We start from the raw sequence: 20,207 nt of genomic DNA on the forward strand, positions 1-20,207 counted from the left end.
CTGACTAAGTTCTCTGGTGCCTATTTATGGCAGAGGAAAACCCCTTCACACTCCCCTTGTTCTCCTCCAATCCAAGCGCATCTATGCCAATTGGCAGGTCCTTTGTAAAAATTAGTGTTTCATGAGAGGTTTCAAAAATGGGGCTAGTCATCTTGAAAGATAAATAACATCTGCGATTTTCTCTTCAGCCGTCACACGGCATGATAATAGCTTCCGCTTGCTGAGCCCTTACTATGTGACAGAGGCTCTGCTAAACAGTCAGGGTGTCTCGGATTCCCGTGGAGATTAAACGAACCTTGGAACCAGTGGAGCTGAGGTCAGGCAAAGGTCTTGTCTTGGAGCCACGTGCCACCTGTGGGGCCCAGGAAAGCCCATCGGGCAGCAGTTTTGTTGGAGGTGACGGGGTAACCCCCCTCGTCCTCAGGGCCCCAGTTCAGGCGGCAGCCCCGTGTGGCGCGGGCAGGACCCTCAGCAGTCCTCTCAGATAGGGGTGACATACCCGATTGGGTGACTGTTGGGATAACGCCCGTCTCCATGAGACAGCGAGGCCCGCGCGAGCAGGGCCCGCGGCTCGTGTGATGGTGCTCACCTCGGTATCCCGGGCACGTAACAGCCGCTGGCACACAGCAGGCGCCCAGTAAATACCTGGATGAACCACCACCGGGCCAGCGGGCCTCTCGGGTCTGTTCCTGGCTCTGTGTAGCTATGATCGAGTGCCCCTGCCGTCCATCCACCGTCACGGGGACGGAGGTCAGGCTGCGCGATGTTTTCTGAAAGCCCTTCCCGCTGGGTGAGAATCGGTGTTCCTGTGACGCTGAAACGTCTCTGCTTCTGTGTGTTCAGTTTGGAAGTGAGACAGCTGCTACAGACAAACGCCACCTTGCAGAAGGAGCTGGAGGGCGCGAGGGAAGGGGAGGAGGAGAGAAGAGGAAGAGAGGAGGCTCTGAGGTGAGCACACCAGAGGCGGAGGCTGTGGAGGTCACACGACTCCCAGCCTTTCCTGCCTTTCCTCCTGCCTTTCCTCAGCGCGGCTCTCTGAGTGGCTCTTCTACAACCCCAGCCCGATCCCCACACCCCGCGCCCTGACATCTTGCAGTGGCTCTTCCTTTCCTTCGGAGGAAAAATCCTGACTCCGGGGAAGGGCTCTTCGCGATCAGGCCGGCGTTTGCCTCCCTGGCGTGACGCCCGGTCCTCGGCACGCACCTTTCACTGCGGTGCGGCCACCGTGGGGGGCCGCCCCATCAGGACTCCCAGGACAGAGCCTCCTGCTCCTTCAGGGTCACTACTCACAGTCTCCAGAAAGCGGAAACAGCCCCAAAGCCCGTCTCTGAGGAATAGATAGCAAACAAGTACGTCTGTAGGAAAGAATACAAAGGAGTGGGTTCTGACACGTGCGACAGCAGGGACGGACCTCGTGGCACGCGGGGGAAGCAGACAGGAAGGCCCCCTGGTGCAGGATTCCAAAATACAGGGAGACGGGCTGGGGGACGGGGGTGCGGGAAGGGGCTGCCGACGGGCGCGGGTGGTGGGAGCATTCTTAGCCGCGGCGGCACCATGCTGCGGATGTGCTCAAACCCGCTTCATCGCAGACTTGGCCACGGTGAATTTTAGGTTGTACGAAATTCACCTCAAAAAAAAATGCCCCCCCAAACGTAGGTGAGAACCCTGAGCAGAAATACCTAGCACTCAGAATAATAAGTAAGACACAGACTACTGGAATGAACGAAAATATTTTGTAGGAGAACTGACTAGGCGGGATCAAAGGAGACCGGAAAGGGCAGGTACACGGGGAAGAGTTGTTCTTGCTTGGCCTCAGACACCTGTAGTGAAGGCACACATCGTATTTTCCTCCAGTCACATTGTTTGTCAAAAGCCCCCAATAGGAGGCGCCTGGGTGGCTCAGTCACGTCTGACCAGCTCAGGTCACGATCTCGCGGTTTGTGAGTTTGAGCCCCGCGTCGGGCTCCGTGCTGACAGCTCAGAGCCTGCCTGGGATTCCCCGCCCTAAACCCATTTAAAATAAAGAAATTAAAACAACACATAATTCCTGCCCATTTGTCCCTCGTGGCCTCAGAACTCTTACCATGTTCCAGAAGTGCTGTTGGCCCCAGACGTCCTCTGTCCCCGCCCTCTCTGGGCCCCAGATCTAGGTGACCCACAGACCGCAGAGCGCAGTCCTGTGCACCGGACCGGCCTGAGGTGTAGGAGGGGTGGTAGCCAGAGACCCCATGTCGCCCTGGGACAGGTGGCCTTGCCAGCTCCACAGGCGGCCATCGCTGCTGTCACACAGACACGTGTCACAGCACGATGACCAGTAAGATGGCGTCTTTTCCCTCCCACGTTAGAGAGGAAATTCAAACACTTACCAAGAAGTTTCAAGAACTGGGAGAAATTAAGAGAGAAGAAAAAGACGACCCCGTGGAAATGACCCCGGAGGTATGGCTCAGCTGGGCCCAGCTTCCTGTCCGGGCATGGTGGGGCTCTGGGCGGACGCGTGACGGCTCTGCTGTCTCTGTCCCCAGGATTTTCCTGGCTCCGACGTTGGCCATCCACTTCCCTTTTATCGTCACCACTGACTTCCATAAATTGTGTGTGTTGAGTCCAGAGTTCTGAACTAATTAACCGTCAGTTAAGTGACTTTTTGAACTAGCATCCGAGTCTTAGCTAAGCTGACGAGTGAAGTCCTTCCCAGATTTCACATACACCGAAGGGTTGTCTGTTAGCAGGTGAGGAGTATGAGGAGGCCCTACAGGGGAAGGAGGGATATCTGGTGAGGACATCCTGTCCCCAGCCCTGCGTGTTTAGTGTGAGCTTCAGGCTAAGACAGAGAGCAGGCCTGACCCAGGGCTGGTGGGGGGGGGGGGGGGTGCCAGGTGCCTGCCACCAAATGTCACACATGTCCAGGTGTCGAAGGTGTGTGAGGCAAACGGCAGGTTGGAGGTCAGAGGTACGTGTAAGCAGCACAGGCAGGGACAGATCACACGATGACAGATGTTATCTGGCCCCAGGAGAGCAGAGATGTGGGGTGCGTTAGCACTGGGCAAGGAGACAAGCCCCCCTGAGGTGAGGTAGCAGGAGGACCCGGGCTAGCCGGGAGGCGCTGGTGACAGTGGCCGACGGGCTCGGGGGCACTGGTGCTTGCACGGCGGGCCGGGCGCCTTGGACCCAGGGCAGTTTCAGTTTTTAAGTTCCAGCCTCTGCGAGAGCATTCTCCAGCAATGGGTGTCTCCATCGGTGAGAACAGGCCAGTATGTTGATTTTTATTGCAGACCATGAATCCGGACCCTGCAGTGTGGCAGGTACCAGGTTTATTTCAATGATCAAAGCAGCAATTCTTTTCGTCTCCAAAACCAAGTGAGAAATCGAGAAATCGAGAAATCGGTTTCCTTGAATCAGAGTCCCGTTGCTGTCAGTGTCTTAGGCCAGAAAACCAAGGAAAGGAAAAGCCGGTGAACCTGGCGGTAACGCACACGTGTTACTGAGCTCAGGAAGTGCGGCCTAGGTTGAAGGGGCCGCCTCCCAGGGGAGCTCCCCAGGGGAGCACTGCCCCCGCCCCAGGTTTAGGGGGGTGGATGAAGACCTACCTGAAATCTGTTTATTAGCAACACGTTTCTGCAGACATGAAAGATGTCACAAGGCTGGACGTGTGGCTACGGATTTTTCCTCTAAACTGAAAGCCCGTTCTGACGAGCTTTGCCTGTATCGTGCCGCCTTACCTGATCCCCGTCCTCCCTGCCCGGCTTAATCATCCTTTGCACCTTGAATTTCCTGCAGACCCCGGAAGAACCCCGACCTTCCCTTCCCACCAGCAGGCCCTCTCAGCAGGACTCTGAGCCAGATACAAGCGAGGAGGGCTTCTCCCGGCCCCCCTCCACCTGCTCCGAGGGGCGAAGAGACACGGCAGCCAGGATCCTGCAGAGCCGGTGGAGGGTATACAGACACCAGGTGAGAGCCCACGAAGGCCCTGCCGTGGTCTGTGCCCCTGGGGCCCCTTCGACGCGCGGGCTCTGTGCTGTGTGCAGCTGGCATGTGGCAACGTGCGGGAGGGACAGCGTGGATACGGCTGAGGACAATGTCTCGGGGGTGAGGGAGGCACCAGCACCTGGCCCCACGGTGGAGGGAGCGGGTCCTGCGGGGAAGGAAGTGACCCGGTGCACACGGCGGCCGCATTCTGGAATCACCGCCCCGTCCCTCTGAGCATGGGCCGGAGCATGGGATCCACAGTGAAGCGGATCCATCTCGGAAGCAACTGGAATTGAAACCCCCGGAGGAGCCCCTTTTCTGCGGCCGCCTGGGAGGAAGCAGCTTGGGCTGTGGGCCATTTTACTGTGACTGAAAAACCTGCCTCCGAGCGCGTGCGTCTCAGCCGGAGGGAGGAGGGAGGCAGGGGCTGTGTATCTGCCGAGCGCCTTTGTGCTTGGGGAGAGTGGGGCGAGGGGCCCAGGGAGCCCCCGTCTCATGGCGCCGTCTCATGGCCGTGGTGGGGGGGGGGAGACTGGGGCCCTCTCCTAAGCTCCTGGGACGAGGGGGCCGTCTCCTTGCGCCAGCCACATGGCACGCCCCGAGAGAGCTCCCGGTTTTTGGTTTTGTAGAACACGGCAGGGTGCTTTCTCCCGAGGGAACCAACAAACCCCGGTGAGGCCCCTCCTTGCCTGAATATCAGAAGGCTGCCAGGAGGGCTTTTTAAGTTGCTGTTTCTTCCAAACTTGCATCACGAAAACTCACAGGACATTTAGAAGGGCCGGAAGACTTTCGGGCATTCCAGGAATTCTTGCCACCAACCCGACCCGCCCGTAGTCGACACGCAGGCACGTTTGCTTTCTATTCCGACCATTCCTCCCCAGCGCCACGTGGACGTGAGGCTCAGACGTTACGAGGGTCCGGCTTGCATCGTGTAAGCACGAGGACATGTCCTAGCGGACCGCAGCACGTGCCGTCAGATGCCCCAGGGACGCAGCAGTGACTCTGACGTCACCTGGCGTGGCCTCCATATTCAGACCTCTCCAGGTGTCCCAGGATGCCCCTTCACTTGTTGTTGGTCCCCTCTATTTCCTGGAAGGGGCAGGTTAGGTCCACAGGCTTGACTCGCTTCAGGTTGAACATTTTTGGCCAGAGCACCCCCCAGGTGGTTCCGGGCGCACGGTCTCCCTTCCCACAGGTGACACCGGGCGGTCCCGCCACATCTAGCCGCAGGCACTGGGTGGTGCGGCTGCCGGCGTTTGCCGCTGTAAAGAAACGCCTTTCCCCGCTGATGAACCCGTGACGTGCCTTTCACCGGTGGCCCCAGCAGCCTCACGCGCCTTAGCTCAGCCCTTCGTTTCGCACGGTTGCGGGATGACTTCAGATCCCCCCCTGCTTAGTGGCCGGCACTCTTCCGTAAAGCAGTTTTCCTGATCAGCTGGTCCGCAGAGCACAGCCCCGGGGCCTTCTGTTAAGGCAGGGTCAAGGCTTTGCTGTCCTCCGAGTACTAGGTAAGCACTGATGGCAGGACAGGGAACTGTGTGGTGGCGGCTGCGGCGGCCAGAATTCCTCCCCCCACGCTCTGCGGGGCGGCGGCATCACTGCGTCTAAGAGGAATTACTGTTACTCTTGGTAGCGTTCAGCCCGTCCCACGTTCGGTCAGTGGGAGTGCTCCGTCTGGCTCCGTCCGTCGTGCCTCTGGTCTTGCTGGCACACCCTCGCTTTCTGGCACAAGGAGGCGTCGCGGGCTCCCGGTCCTCCTCACCCCAGACCGGATGGAGCTCGCCGTTTCCGAGGCACCTGCCGTGTCCACCTCGCTCCCTGCTCCCACCCACCAGGCACTGGCTTCCTCCCCCTGCTCGCCCCCCCAGGAGCTGGGGCACGGCCGGCTTCGAGACTCATGAGTTAAATCCTTCCTTCCTTGAGGATTCTGCTTTAAAAGAACTCAGAATAAACGGAAATGCGCGTACCGACATGTAGGAACAAAGCATTTGAAAGGCCACTCGGTCGGAAACCAGAGTCCTGGGACCTCCCTCTGGGGTCCGCTTGGTCTGCACGTCTCCGGCTCACGCTGGGGTTCGAGGGTGTCTGAGGCCGTGAGCAGGAAGGCCCTGGACTCGCCTGGAGCCCTCCCAGCCAGTGTGGTTGTGCCCCACACCCAGCTAAGCTTTTTTCTCAAGTTTATCATTTTGAGAGAGAGAGCGGGGAAGGGGCAGAGACAGAGGGAGAGAGAATCCCCAGCAGGCTGCACACTGTCAGCGCAGAGCCCGACGTGGGGCTCGATCCCACGAACAGTGAGATCACGACCCGAGATCAAGAGTCGGACGCTTAACCCATCGAGCCACCCAGGTGCCCCGCGAGCTTTGGGGTGAGCCGCAGGCTGCCCTGGCCAGGGCCTGCGGCCGGCCGCGGACCGGCACGTCTCCTGAGTCAGAGGCCATTTCCGCGGGCAACACGATTCCATCGTCTCCGTGTGTCACGGCACAGTCCCACGCCTCCACTTTGCTCTCTCCAGGTTTCACGTGAGACGTCCTCACTCCCCACCCCGTGTCCCTGCCAGTACTTTCCCGTCCTCGTCTGCTGCTTGAGATTTTCTTTGCCGGTCTCGACCACTACTGTTATCAAACGTGTTTTTTTCCTTCCTTCCTTCCTTCCTTCCTTCCTTCCTCCCTCCCTCCCTCCCCCCTTTCTTTCTTTCTCTCTCTCTCCCCACTCTGCTGGTCCTCATACTCCATTTCCCTCCATCTGTCAAGGGATAAATCCTTTTCTGTAACGGCTGTGGGCTGTGCACTCTGATTAATACTGAAAACGAGCTGGTTAATGCATGTTTTATCGACGGTGGCCACGGTCCACCACAGGCACATGTATCATCCTGGGGTTCCCACCCCGGAAGGACCTGGGCTATAAAAATACGTATTCGTGGGTCTCATCTGTGCTGACTCTGGATCAGCCTGTCTTGGGTGTAGCTGATTTTTCTCAAGTCCCTGGATGCTTCTCACGACGGATCAGATTTGGGGGCCAGTGACCCAGACCCGTGGACGGGGTCCCCTTTGTAATTTCTCCGGCAGGCAGTGCCCAGCCCCTGTGTGAGCACCCGGAGAGGGCACCCGTGTCAAGACAGCTCCAGCCGTGGGGAGGGGCTTCCCCACCTGGAGCCGAGGACACGCACACGTGTTGATGCTCGTGAGACGCTGTCTCACAGAGCTCGCTGCCACGGGCTGGCCAAGAGTCGCAGGCGACACCAAGGTGTCTCGTCTTTAACCGTGACCCGCCCTGAGAAAGCCGGCCGTCTAGTTATGGCTGCTGGCCCCTCAGCACTGTCGGCCAGGCCGAGGAGGAACAGAGATGCATGGAGCCTCCTGGGGTGTGGGTGGCAAGGAGGGGGCTCTCTGTGAGGGGCGTGCCCTGGTACCCCGACTCTGCTCTTCCACCCATGGCGACTGGGGCTGGGGCAGGGGCAGGATCAGGAAATGAATACTCCTGTAAAAAATTCATCCTTGTGTTAATTCATGATCTATCTCTTTATTTCAGAAAAAAAAGGCCGTCCTGGACGAGGTAAGCAAATTTATTTCACCCGTTTCAAAATATGTATTTCTGCACCGGAGCAAAGTCCCAGTGGGATGTCCCAGGAAGCGTCACGGGCACTTGGTTTCGTGAAATCAGACCAGCCCCAAGTGATATCAACATCACATGAATATTTGGGTAGCTTCACACCTTCAAATTCATTCATTCGTTCGTTCATTCAATCATTCCTTCTTTCAACACACTTTTCTCGGTCATCAGTTCGGAGTCAGGCAACCTGGCGGGCCCTCGGGACTCAAAAAAGATGTTGACTCAAACAGCAGATGGGTCGTCGCAGGTCAAGGTGGCAGGTGTGGTTTAGGGCTCGTGTCCAGGTGTGCCGTGGGGTCTGGGGAATGTGAGGGCTCCCGGGCCGAGAGGAAGGGCTCCAGGCAGAAGACGGGTGTGCAAAGGAGCACAGCCTGCCCGGGAGGAGAGCAGGTGTGTGTGAGCGGCTGGACGCGGGCCGGGAGGTGCCGGGACTGACGGAGTCTGGGACCCGCACGGCCCCTTGCTGCTGCTGTTGCCTTCCCCACGAGCCTGTTCCCCACGCAGCCTCCGGGGTGACATGTCTTACTTGTTAAATAACACCCACCACCGCACAAGACCTGCTCTAAACTTGGAGCAAATTCCAAAGCTGTTGCCCGAACACCCTCCGTGCCACATGCCCTGGCGACCCCTCCAGCCCTGCTGATTCTTCTTTAGCCAGTCTGGAGGCTTCTTTAACACTCCTCGAAAACACCAGCATATTCCTGCCACGGGGCCTTTGCACTTGCTGCCCCTCTGCCTAGAAGGCTCTTCCTCCAGATACTTGCACATTTTGCCCCCTCGCTTTACACAGGTCCGTATCGAAACATTACCTCCTCAATGACACCCTCTCCGAATACCCCGTGCCAGCCATCACTCCGGCCTCGTGTCCTGCTTTATTTCTCCTTGTGGCTTTTATCCCTGTTTGATATTTTGGTAGCTTACTTCTTCGTAAACTGCTTGTCTCACACTGCAGTGGAGGTTCCGCGGAGGCAAAGGCTGACTCTGCCTTTGGGCCACTGTGTCCATAGTTCCCAGGACGCAGCCTGCCACATGGTAGGCATTCGGCAAATCTGTGCAACGAGTGGGTGAATGGGTGAGCTTGGGACTCCTCCAGGGACCCTGGAGCGCGTCTACCAGCCGGCCGGCCCGTGCTGTCGTGCTCCACTGAGGTCTTCGGTGCCGCCCCAGGCCCGAGCATCCTCGCCTCTCCAGGCAGGTGCGGTGCGGCCGAGCTGTGGTTGGTGTAAGTCAGCAGCCAGCACCCTCAGCCCGTGTCGCCCGTAAGGAGCCCTAGGTCCCTGTTGTCCGCGTGTAGCGAGCCCCCTGGGTCGGTCTACATGTGCGTTTGCCTGTTTGATTTTGCCTTAATGAAGGTCCCCTTACCGCACTTTGTTGGACCTGCTTATTTTTTTTAATGCTTGTTTACTTTTGAGAGAGTGTCATTGCAAGTGGGGGAGGGGCAGAGAGAGAGGGAAACACAATCCGAAGCAGGCTCCAGGCTCCCAGCTGGCAGCACAGAGCCCGTTGCGGGGCTCAAACTCACGAACCTCGAGATCATGACCTGAGTCGAAGTCGGACGCTTAACCCACTGAGCCCCCCCAGGTGCCCTTTGTGGGGCCTGTTTCTTAACCCTAGTTCAGGACGTCTGCTTTACCTTGCCCTCCATAGGGACAGAGCAAAGGTGTTAGGGTGTTTTTTTTTTGTGACTGATTCTGGAAGCCTCTAGGTATCTAAACACACGATGTGTCAGGACTCAACAAACTAAGCGTGTTGTTCCCCTAAAATGCCGTGATAGCCGAAATCCTCTGTCACGCTGTGACGTTTTCACCCAGGGCTGGTGGCTGCTGCCCCCGAGACCCACGACCCTGACTGCAGAACTCAGCAGAGCGTCCACATGTGCGTCTGAAGAAATTATTTAAGTTCAAAGGATAAATAATTCCTTTGCAGCAGTATGAGATCGTGCTCTACCCTGCTTGATTTTGTGTTTTCTTCATGCTTGCTTGTTTTTGAGAGAGAACGAAAACACGGGTGGGGGAGGGGTAGAGAGAAGGAGACAGAGGATCCCAAGCAGGCTCTGTGCTGACAGCAGTGAGCCCGACGTGGGGCTCAAACTCACACACCGTGTCATGAGCTGAGCTGAAGTCGGACGCTCAACCGACAGAGCCACCCAGGCGCCCCTGCCCTGCCCGCTTTTGGAAGATGTGTACGGAAAGCATGTGGTGTGGCACAGACTACCCAACGTGGAAACCTAACTACTGTAAAATATGGACACACACTGGCAGCTAAGTTTATTAGCATCTAACAGATGATGTGATTTCCCGCGAGATCGGGCGACTGTGCCTCTCTCTGCCCAGACGATGGGTCTGTTTCTCCCTGGGGGAGACGCTAGGTGAGTGACGGAGAGGCCGTGGTTACACAATAGCGAGAGAAGTCACTTCTCTGCTGCTGGGGCTTCTCCCTCTGGATCCCCCTTCCTCCGCAGCTGCCACCTTGCAGGGGAATTAACGTCTACTTCCCTCTCTCCCCGTTCCCTGCCAGGCGGCTGTGGTGCTTCAGGCAGCGTTCAGGGGACATCTAGCGCGGGTGAAGCTGTTGTCAAGCCAGGCGTGTGCTTCAGAACCCCCCAGCCCGCCCAGACAGGTAAGCCCCGGGGCCGGACACAGCGGCCCGCTAGCCGCCCTCTCCCCGTCTCCGCGTCTGGTGCCTCACCCACCGAGGCAGCACGGCATCTTCTGGTCGCGGTCTCCTACCTTGCACCTTACTGTCCGTCGCGGGGCGCATCGGGCCAGGCAGGCTCCAGGTGGATGTGACGTCTGGTGCCTACGTACTAGGTACACGTCCATCTCACGATTAAGGTATAATCTTAACGCAGTAAAGATATGCGTCGTCCTACTCTGTGAAAACAAAGACATCCGTTTTAAGAATCTCCAGAGTCTGAGAGTCAGGAAGTGCTAAGCACACAGTACCCAGACGAGCCACCCCGAACGGGGCCATGCTCGCACCTGGCTCTCTGAGGGCCAGGCGGGGGCCCCTGCCACGCTCACTGTCATTTTGCCGCAGGACCCTCCGTCACCACGTGTTCCAAGCCCCACCGCCCAGGCCCAGGGCAGCCCGGGACAGGAGGAGGCCATCACCGCCATCCAGTCCGTCCTCCGGGCGCACCTGGCACGGGTCAGGCGCAGGTAAGTCCAACCGGCGGGCCCCACTCTGTTCTGTATCCCCGGGAAACGCCGGCCACAGACACGGTGCGGGGAGCTGCCCGTCCAGGTGGTGCCCGGGCACGGGGTGTAGGAGCTGGGACCTTGGTTTGTCACCCGAACAGAAACACCCCGTGAGGAGTTCCTCCTGCCTGTGCAGTTGGGGTAACCCGTGAGTTCTGGCCTTCCCGGAACGGCCCCCCCGGGTGGGGGAAACCGGAAGAAGGGGCCAGACACCGTGGGGTTCTGGTACCCGCCACTTTGTAGGCTGGTCGGCTCGTCCTAACGCATCGTCCTTGTTAGAAGAAAATGTGACGTAACCCCAGCATTCAGGAAGGCGCGGGCGTCGTCAGAACCCCCCCAGGGCAGCGCTCCTTCTCTCCTTCTCAGTGGCACTGTGGCGCCAGACCCGCGGGGGCACCGGCTGCAGAAAGTCACAGCCCCTCCTAGCTGTTGTGGGGCGAGGGGGGGGGTTCTGCACCGAGGCGGGGGAGTGTCCCTCAGGAGGGGGCTGGGGCTGTTCTGCTGCAGGGCTCAGGCTCCCTGCCCCTCCTCACTCTGCCCTTCCTCTCCGGTGTCGGTTTTGGTTCCTCTCTGCCACAGGAGAGCCAGGTGGAGCCCGAATCTCATGGTTCTGGTTCCCCGTGAACGGAGACGGCCGGGGGCTCCACGCGGGTCAGGGTCCATCCCGGCACGGCCACCACGGCCGGTGACCGTGTCCGCTGGGACGGAAAGGCACGGGAGACGGTGGGAAAGGAAGGCGTCTGGCCCTGACCCTGGCCGTGCACCAGCCCTGCCGGCCTCCCGCACGTCCGTGAGCCCCGCCGTGGGCCTCAGCCCACGGGGGCGTTCCGTGAAGTCCAAGCGGCTGGCCTCTCTCTTGCAGCGCCGCCAGTCAGAGAGCCGTCACCGCAGCCCCCAGAAGGAGGCAGCCCGCTCCGGCCACACACAGCCAGCTCTCCTCGCCACCCTGCCCGGCCCCTTCTCCTGGTAACGTCACTTCAGTTTCAATTTCCCCGGCCCTCTGAGCTTCCAGCAAAGAGCTGCCACTGCCCGGAAGCGTGGGGTGTGTGGGCCCGTGTGGGGGCTTGTCCACTGTGACCGCCTACCAGCAGGGAGGCTGCATCGGGGAGATCCTGGATCTGGAGGCGGCCCCGGGGTCAGGGACGGTGGCTTCCGGGCACCTGCGGGCTACAGACTTGGAGCTTCGTGGCTCGTGTGTCTTTGGTCTTTATCCTTGGCTCTAACCGGAGCTGGTGGTTTCCCTCCTTTGGACCCATGCTTTTCCTGTTTGTTGGTTTTAAGTTGAGCTTTGCGTGTATCTGCTTTTCGGCCTCATCAAGGCCCCCAGACAGTGCAGAGATCCCTGGGACTGACAGGGGCGCCGCACCCCAGCAGTGAGGCCCGGTCAGCTCTGCCCGGCGGCGGACGTGGGGTCCCGGGCAGGGCCCGTCTCCTCGCATGTGAGGCGGACGCCCGGCGAGAGCCTGGACGTTGCTTTCAGGCCCCGCGATTCCGGCCTCCCCTCCCCCTTCCTCTGCTGTGACCTGCTCGCACTCGTACTATGACGCTGCTGATGAGCAAGAAGGCGGTGCTGGGAGGTTTGGGACGGTCACCGGAGCAAGAAACGCAGTCTTGAGGTCCTGTTAGTGAGGGCCGTACGCGGTCACCACGTGGCGCTCACGTGGGAACGTTTCCAGCGACTTTTCTGTCCTGAGCTCGTAGGTCACAAAGATGGAGTCTGAGGACAGGCAGGGAGCGGGGCTTCGTGTCAGGAAACCTCAGCAAAGGAGGCCAAAACCCGGGTGTTGGGGTGGAAAGACGGGGGGAGGGGACGAGTCCTGCCCGTGTCCCACGCCGGCCGCGTGCAGGGCCGGCACTTCTGGTCTGCGTGTCGTTTCAGGTCAAGAGGACAGTGAGGCGAGCGGCGGGGAGACCGCGGAGGGGCCGGCGGCCGAGGACGAGGCTCCGGGGCATCCAGCAGCCCTGCAGCCCCGCTGCGGTGAGTGGGGGCGACGCGGCCTTTGGGGGGCTGGGTCTCGGAGAATGTCCTGAGGAGCCAAAGGCTTGCCACCGTGTCCGCCCGGGAAGTCACCACACGGGAGAGCGGGCTGCGTCCCTTGCAGTCGCTCAGCCCGGGCTGTCGGGGCTCGCGGACGTCGAACTCTGGTGCCCCACAGGCCCCGCGTGTCAAGAGCCAAGGGCAGCAGCACCGGGATGCCCTAGGAAGACGCGGAGCCGGGCGGGCCGTTGAGAACCCCCGGCCCCCTGAAGCCCCTCCTCCTGCGGACGGTGTCGTCTCCCGCCGAGGGGCGTTACCCCACACGCGGCCCTCAGTTCCCGGCAGGGCCGTGCGGCCCTGTTTGGTCCGATCGTGACCGTGTTTTTGAAGATAACCTTGGAAACGGATGTTTGAGCGTCCTGAGGCTCTCCTCTCAGATGTTCTCTGGAAAGCGCCAGAGGCCAGCTGTGCAGCCACACGCCTCGGTGCGGCCGAGCCTGGCTTCCTTCCCGCTTTCCCCCCGACCGGCCACCGGCGACCAGCGACCGGCCGTCCCCTTGCCCCTCACCGGGCAGAGTGCGGGCCTCCCTCCCATCCCTCGCCCGCGTCAGGCCCCTCCTCAGGCCCCTCGGGCGCAGGCTGTCTGCAGCTGGCGCCCCCTTCCAGCAGAGACGGGATTCTGGAAGGCTGCTGTGAGTGAAGAGTGTGGGGGAGGGGCCACCGGGCGCCACGTGCCCGTCTCCCCAGGTGGACGTGCCACCAGGAAGCGGGCTCTTACACACGCAGCTGGCGGCCAGCCTCGCCAGCGCTGGGTCGCAGCTCCCGCCCAGGCCGCGGGCTCGGGGCGCCACGGTGGGGGCGGCCCTCAGAGGCCCCCCAGTCGTGCTCCAGCTTGCTCGCTGTCGGCCAGCCTCACCTTTTGCGGGTGTCTGCCTTTTGGCAACGGCCCGGGTGTCCAGAGCTGAGCACGGAGGCTGAGGTGGTTTGTGGCCGTGTGACGCTGACGCCGAAGGTCGTTCCCGCCCGGCAGGGAGCAGGCGCTGTGCCAAGTGTCCCAGACTGGCGGCCGGGGCGCGCCCCGGCCCCGAGCAGCTGCGGTGACAACCCCGCTCCGGTTCCTTGCAGGGCCGTCCTCTCCCTCGGGACCGGGACCCGCGGACGACGGCAGCTCTGACGACTCCGACGAGATCGTGGTGGCCCCGGCTGTGGCCCCGAGGAAGGCCGCCTCCCCGCCCTAGGCTCCGGGCCTGCCCCTCACGCGGCGACGGCCCTGCAGGGAAGCTCGGGGTTTGGAGGACGAAGCGTGTCCTAGAGGACGTGGGGACTACAGTTACGACTGCAGAGTATTTTACCTTGTTGGCAAAGAGCTCCGTGCTCCGCACGCACCTCAGCAGCCTGGTCGGTGCTCCTCTTCCGTTGGTCTGGTCGCCTGTTGGGTTGCTTGTTCAGGGAATCCTGAATGACCTCGTCTCCGGGAAGGGCCGGCGGCGCAGTTTTCGGTGTCAGACGGACAGATGCTTCTGCCCGGGACGGGCCAGCCGGGGGCCCTGCAAAGACGCGGTCTCAGCAGCCGCTTCCTGGCCTCCGGCCGTGAGCTGGGAACGCCCGCCTCGTCTGGAGCCGCGCTGACGGCACCCTGTTCCTCTCCCGCCACCGCCTTCTCTGGCACCACGTGCTCTGATCTCCACCCGGCAAGTAGGCGAAGTACTTTCTGGAAGAGGCAGATGTGACAGACCCCTGTGGCAGGATACGGCGTCTCCAAGTCTCGTGAGACACGAGGACATCGGGGCCCCAAGAGGGGCTCGTGTTCCTCAGGCTCCTCCTCCTGCCCCTCTCCACGCAGACCTTCCCCCACCATCGACCCCACCGCCGGGGCCCTGTGCCCAAGAGGTGCTGTGCCCAGGAAGGAGTCTGGCGAGACCCTGTCACTGGGTAGGCCAAGCCTTAAAAGGCACCAAACCCTAACCAGGAAGTACCATCAGGTTTGCCTTTGAGAAGTGCAGCGGCACAGCTGTCCCCAGGCCCCGGGCAGGGCAGGGGTGCTGGGCTCACCCGCGGGCCGCAGGTGACGAGGGTGCCCCAGGCCCTTGCTGCGTGCGGGCCCCGGCTCCCACCCAGCCTGTGCCACACAAACACAGAGCCCCCCCTTTGTCTGCAAGGTCAGCCTTTGTTGATGAGAACGAGAAGAGCCTCAGGCTCGCGGTGGGGGGGGGGACATCAAGGGCGTCTTAAGAGCCCCATGTCCCCAGGCCAGGCGTCCAACTCTCCACAGGTCCACAGGCCACACAGCTGCGTGAGGAAGCTCACTCTTGCCTGGACTGAGTGTGCCGGCTGGAGCCCTTCTGAGGTCAAACCTTGGGGAGTAGGATGTGTTCTTCTTTGGGGAAACCCTTGGCCCTCCTCACCGTGGCCAGGAAGCTTCTGGCGCCACAACCAGCTAGAGCCCGTCCATGGTCGTCCACCCCGAGCCGCCAGGACCACCCGGTCAGGCTCCGTCCACACAACAGCTTGAGAAAAAAAAGCCCAGCCAGAAAGCTAGGCCGATTTAGTCTTTTGTTGGTTTGGTCTGTGGGCTGCGAAGACCATTTTCTTGTTTCTCGTCTTTCCCACTGGACCGACTGGTAACTGGACCGAATCTGTTGCCGCCCCTGGCTTGTTTCACGCGTGGGGTCTGTTCCCCAGTGACCCGACCACCCTCCCCTGGGTCCCGGGCTCGGAGACAAGGGTCTGTAGGGGCTGGGCGAGCGCTGGGGGCCTGCCCGCTCCTGGGGCGAGGCTCCTCCCACCCGTCACTCAAACAACGGGCATTTCCCACCCACTCGTCATTCGGGCCCTGGAGAACAAGGCCCCGCGTGGCGTCCGGGCTGGCCGGTGTGCCGTGACCGGAGGGGCCTGGCCAGCGGGCAGGGCCACGAAGGCAAGATCGGTCTGTGTGCTTGTGTTTTCCAAGGAGACGACCCCAAGAACCGTAAATATGTACACGCGTCCGCCTGTGTGCCTTCGGGGCAGCATTGTTGATTAAACGCAAACATTCTCGAAGCCGCCTCGGTCACTGATGCACCTCTAGGCCACCGTGAGTTCAGCCAGAGTCCAGTGTGCACGCCCTCTGGCGGATGGCCTGCCCTGTGGCCCTGTGGCCCTGCAGGCGCCGAGGAGAACCCCAGGCAGCAGCCTGCTTGTGGGGCCCGGCCGTGGGGCTGGCTTTCCCCGCCTGCAGAGCCAGGAGGGCCTGGAGCGCCGACTCCCGGTGCCTGCTCAGCTGGGGGCCGCTGCCCACATGGGGCCTCGGGGCCCACTCCAGGGAGGCAGGGGAGGGGAAAGGGATCCAGCAGAAAGCAGACAGGCACTGCGACCTCAGGCATCAAGCGCCCCAAAGGCACAGGTCCGTGCCCTCCCGTGGGGAGTCCGGGGCATGTGCGGCTCGCCGCGCCCTGGTTGTCACCACAGCACCCGCACACCGGCTGGGGGCTGACAGAGAAATGTGCCCTGCCCCCACCCCGGCCACCCTCACAGTGCAGAAGCGGAAGCCGCATCTCCCGGTCCTGACCCAGCTGACCCGGTGCTGCCACAGCCGGGCCTCCTGACCGCGGGGAGGCGAGGCTTCCAGGCTGCCGCCACCCCCCCCGGCCCCTCCCTCCCGAAGCGGCGCCGTCCCCCACCGGGACGCACGGGGGCTGACCCGGCCTGGCCACGGAGATGCTGCTCCTGCCGCCCGGGATGCCGGAGAGACCCCAGCCCGGGAGCCGGGGACAGGCTGTCCTGTGGCATTCCTGAAGGTGCCGGGTGATGACGACAGAGGAGTCTGGGCAGTGTCACGGCCCCCGGCGGCCCTCGGTTCGCACCCACCCAGCGGGCACGCTCCGGGGAGAAAGAGGGCAGGGAGGGCAGTGCTAGTGGGAACAGCATGGGGCGGGACCGGGCGGCTGCCCAGACAGACGCGTGAGGGCTGTGCCGAGGGGCGAGCCGAGTGGCAGGCAGCTTCCAGGGAGCTCAGCTGCGGGTCTCCGTGCCCAGGGGCCCAGGAGGAGTGCGGGCTGGGAGGTCCCCGCCAGGGTGGACAGGCAAGGGTCCGGAGAGGGAGACCGCCAAGACCAGGAGCCCCGCAGGCCTCCCAGTGGGGAGGTCGCTGACTGGGCAGCTCAATGGCTTTTTTTAAGTTTATTTTGAGAGAGGCAGAGAGGGCACAGGTGGGGGAGGAGCAGAGAGGAGGGGGGAGAGAGAATCCCAAGCAGCTTCCACACCATCAGCACAGAGCCTGATGCGGGGCTCGATCCCACGAACTGGGAGATCACGACCGGAGCCAAAACCAAGAGTCGGGAGCTTCACTGTCTGAGACACCCGGGCGCCCCTCGATGGGGTTTTTAGGGGGTTTTGTTTGCTCGCTCCTCTCTGTGTGAGGGAGGGACTCTGAGAGACAGACCCATGGCCCCGACGGCACGTGCTGGCTGTGCCCTGTCCCATGAACGTCCACTGTCGTCCTGACAAGTGCTCTTGGCCCTTCAGACAGACCAGAAACCTCCGTCCTGGCAAAAATACCCACAGCATTAGGAAAAGGGAGACCGGCCTAGCTCGTCTGCCAGGGTGAGCACAGCACGCCTTTGTCTCTGATTTCGAGAAATAAATACCCTCTGCAGAAAGCCCGCTACCCTTCGAGATCCGAACACAATTTAAAGTGAGCTTAAATGACAGCCCTGCTGTGGCTCCGGCAAGAGCACCTGCTGTCACGTGGCTCAGAGATTCTCTGAGGACCGGAGGTCCGGCGGGCTGCCCCTCCAGGGTCCCACCTTGCCACGTTCCCAAGGGCCCGCTAGCCCCACTTCCCCGCCGGCTAAGCGTCCTTAAAAACGAGAAGTCCCACCTGGGAGTTAAAACGTGAAACCAGCAGGTGGCTCAGGGGAGGAAGCGGTGGACCCACTGGCCTTCGGCACGTGTATTTAGATGGTTGTAACTTTATGCGTCGTTTATACAGGAGTCTTCGGAAGGGATGAGGTTTTCACCCTGCGCTGCAAAGAACAGCTGTCTCGCAGGGTATTTGTCTTGTTTGCCGAGTAAATCCTGTCACTTTGAATTGCCCCCAGGGGTGCGACGCTGTAGCCCAGGCTGTGTGCTTCAGAAACCTCACTCTCCGGGGCCGCTGGGCCTCTGCTTCGCACCGGCTGGGGTGCAGAGGGCCGGCCGGAGGGAAGAGGCCCTGCCGCCCGCCCGCGGCTCCCTCCTCTCCCGCCTCCCCTCCTCCCTTCTCCTTGCTGGCCCAAGAGGACTCGAGCGTCAAGAAACGAAGACGTGAGGGGCGCCTGGGTGGCTCAGTCGCTTGAGCGTCCGACTCTGGATTTTGGTGGTCACGGTCCCACTGGGATCGAGGAGCCTGCTTGAGATTCTCTAGCTGCTCTTCCCCTGCTCCTGTGCTTGCACTCGCTCTCAAAAATAAAAACATTAAAAATTAAAAAGGAACTGAAAATGTGTTTTCATCTGGGGGTGTTTCCCCAAATTCTACTCGGCTTTTGCTTTAGGAGCAGGGAAGGAATCTTTGACAGGAATCCACGAATCCGGAGGCAGAAGACAGCTGATGTCTGGGGAATAAATCTTCCCCAAGATTTTGCTTGCGTGCGGCTGCTTGCCAGGCCCTTAGATCCTGCTGGAATCTGCCCGGAGCCCCTCCAGGGGCTCGTTGGCCGGCTCTGGCCTTGCCCGAGCCCACCTCGCGCCCCATCACCACGTGTCTGGGCAAACGGCTTGTCTGGAAGGCTTCACGCTTTGTGCAGGAGCTGCTTGGGCCTTAAGGAGTCTGTGACGGCAGAGAGCAGAGCGCATCAGACACCTTCCCCGGCCACACGCCTGCCCCTGTGTGTCCTCGGAGAGGCTGGGGTCCACCCGCAGAGAGCAGCCTCCGGGGGAGACCCTCCCGGGGAGTTCCTTAGCTGGAGCTGGCAAGGGAACGGAGTACGGCCCGGCCTCGGGCCCCGGCCAGCAGGGGTAGACAGACATGTGAATCCGTGAGCAGGCGCAGAGATACACACGTGCACACGCCCCGCTCCCTGTTCTGCCACTGGTTGGTTTGTGACCCTCGGGAATTTGAAAGTAGTGCCCAGCCTGGCCCGCAAGGAGCACGTGGGCCTCCTTATAGACTCTTAACTGAGAGTTACCCGCAGGCCCTTGCCAAGATGATTTTCTTGACGAGATTCTTCAAAAGTCACCAGGGAATATGGAAAAAAATGTCAGAATCCGAATCCCCGGTTCCTTTTAGCACCTGCTACTGGGCTGAGGGCACGAGCGACGAGGAGGAACCGCTCCACGTTCCGGGCTCGGGTACCAGCCAATGGCCTTTGGCCAGCGCCTTCCACTCACATCCTGGGAACCCAGCCGGGCTGCGGACAGCGCAGAGGGGTGGCCCCATTAGCCAGAGCCTGCCTGAAGAGCCTCTGGAGTTTCCATGGAGTCCTTTCTGAATAGGGAGCGGGGTGCCCCGGAGCTCACCGTTAATTAAGCCCCAGAACAGCCTGGGATTCAAAGGAGAGGGTGCGATCTGTGCCAAGGCCCCCGGGGCTGCCATTCAGGCTCCCAGCCTGGCCGCTTGCTTCCTCAGCCCTCCCCTTCCCGGCCGGCGGCTCAGAAGGAATAAAAGCCCGGAAGGGGGGTGGCTGGGGTCGGGGCCCCGGCGCGGCCGCCCCTGCTGATGGTGGCCTCGTCCCCGCCCTCCGTCTAGGCCCAGTTCAGCGCCAAGGGCTCTCCCCCTTGGCAGCACTGGTGTGATGGCCCTACCCCCGCATCTGGTCCCTCCCTCACACGGTATTTCTCCTGCCCGCCCCCCCCCCCCCCCAGCCTGTAACCAGGCTGGGCACCACCCCTGTTTGTCTGTCTGTTAGACGCGGGCATCCCCAGGGCTCCGTCCCCAATGCCCACACTCCCCAAATACCGACACGGACGTCTGTACCTACGTGTCTCAGAGGACTCAAGCTCAGCTTGGCCCGGCTTTCAGTGACCTTTGCCCCCTAACCTGCCCCCCGTCCAGCGATCTAGCGATGCCGTCTCCATGGGCATCGTCACAAGCCACTCGGTTTTCCAAGCCAGAAGCCTGGGCCTGGGCCCGTCTCTCTTCATCGTCCTCACCCCACAGTCAGCCACCAGGCCCGGGGCTACTGTGCAGAACCCCCAGCCAGCCGTCCCCACCCCGGACGTGCTGTGCACCCATGGGCAGACACACGCGGACAGACATGCACGTGCGTGCACACACACGCACACACAAACATGCTCTCATACGAACGCAGGCAAACGCACAAACGCACGCTCATGTGAAATACGTACTTGCACATACGAACACACACCCAAAGACACAAAAGCTCACGCACACTGTACACGCACACTGTAAACTCAAGCCATGCTAAGTTATGTGGTTTCCATGGAGAAGACCCCAAAATGGAAAACGTGTGACCAATGTGAAAACAGGGACTTCTGACAGG

At 61.2% G+C, this 20,207-nt stretch overlaps 1 protein-coding gene across 10 annotated transcripts in view; it reads left to right on the plus strand.

Moving 5' to 3' along the window:
* Window positions 1-14,131, plus strand: part of IQCE (IQ motif containing E) — a 40,468-nt gene extending 26,337 nt beyond the window's left edge. For all 10 annotated transcript variants that reach the window (XM_053893739.1, XM_019422486.2, XM_053893741.1 and 7 more), the window contains 9 exons: window positions 844-948; window positions 2,346-2,436; window positions 3,775-3,945; window positions 7,492-7,515; window positions 10,090-10,191; window positions 10,612-10,733; window positions 11,635-11,738; window positions 12,652-12,750; window positions 13,876-14,131. In XM_053893739.1, the coding sequence (XP_053749714.1) occupies window positions 844-948; window positions 2,346-2,436; window positions 3,775-3,945; window positions 7,492-7,515; window positions 10,090-10,191; window positions 10,612-10,733; window positions 11,635-11,738; window positions 12,652-12,750; window positions 13,876-13,988 (931 nt within the window). In that variant the 3' untranslated portion in view covers window positions 13,989-14,131. The remainder of the gene's footprint in view (window positions 1-843; window positions 949-2,345; window positions 2,437-3,774; window positions 3,946-7,491; window positions 7,516-10,089; window positions 10,192-10,611; window positions 10,734-11,634; window positions 11,739-12,651; window positions 12,751-13,875) is intronic.
* The last annotated feature ends 6,076 nt before the right edge of the window (window positions 14,132-20,207 follow it).

Source organism: Panthera pardus, unplaced genomic scaffold, assembly GCF_024362965.1.
Source record: "Panthera pardus isolate Hobbes unplaced genomic scaffold, ASM2436296v1 HiC_scaffold_4, whole genome shotgun sequence".
NCBI classification, from domain to species: Eukaryota; Metazoa; Chordata; class Mammalia; order Carnivora; family Felidae; genus Panthera; species Panthera pardus.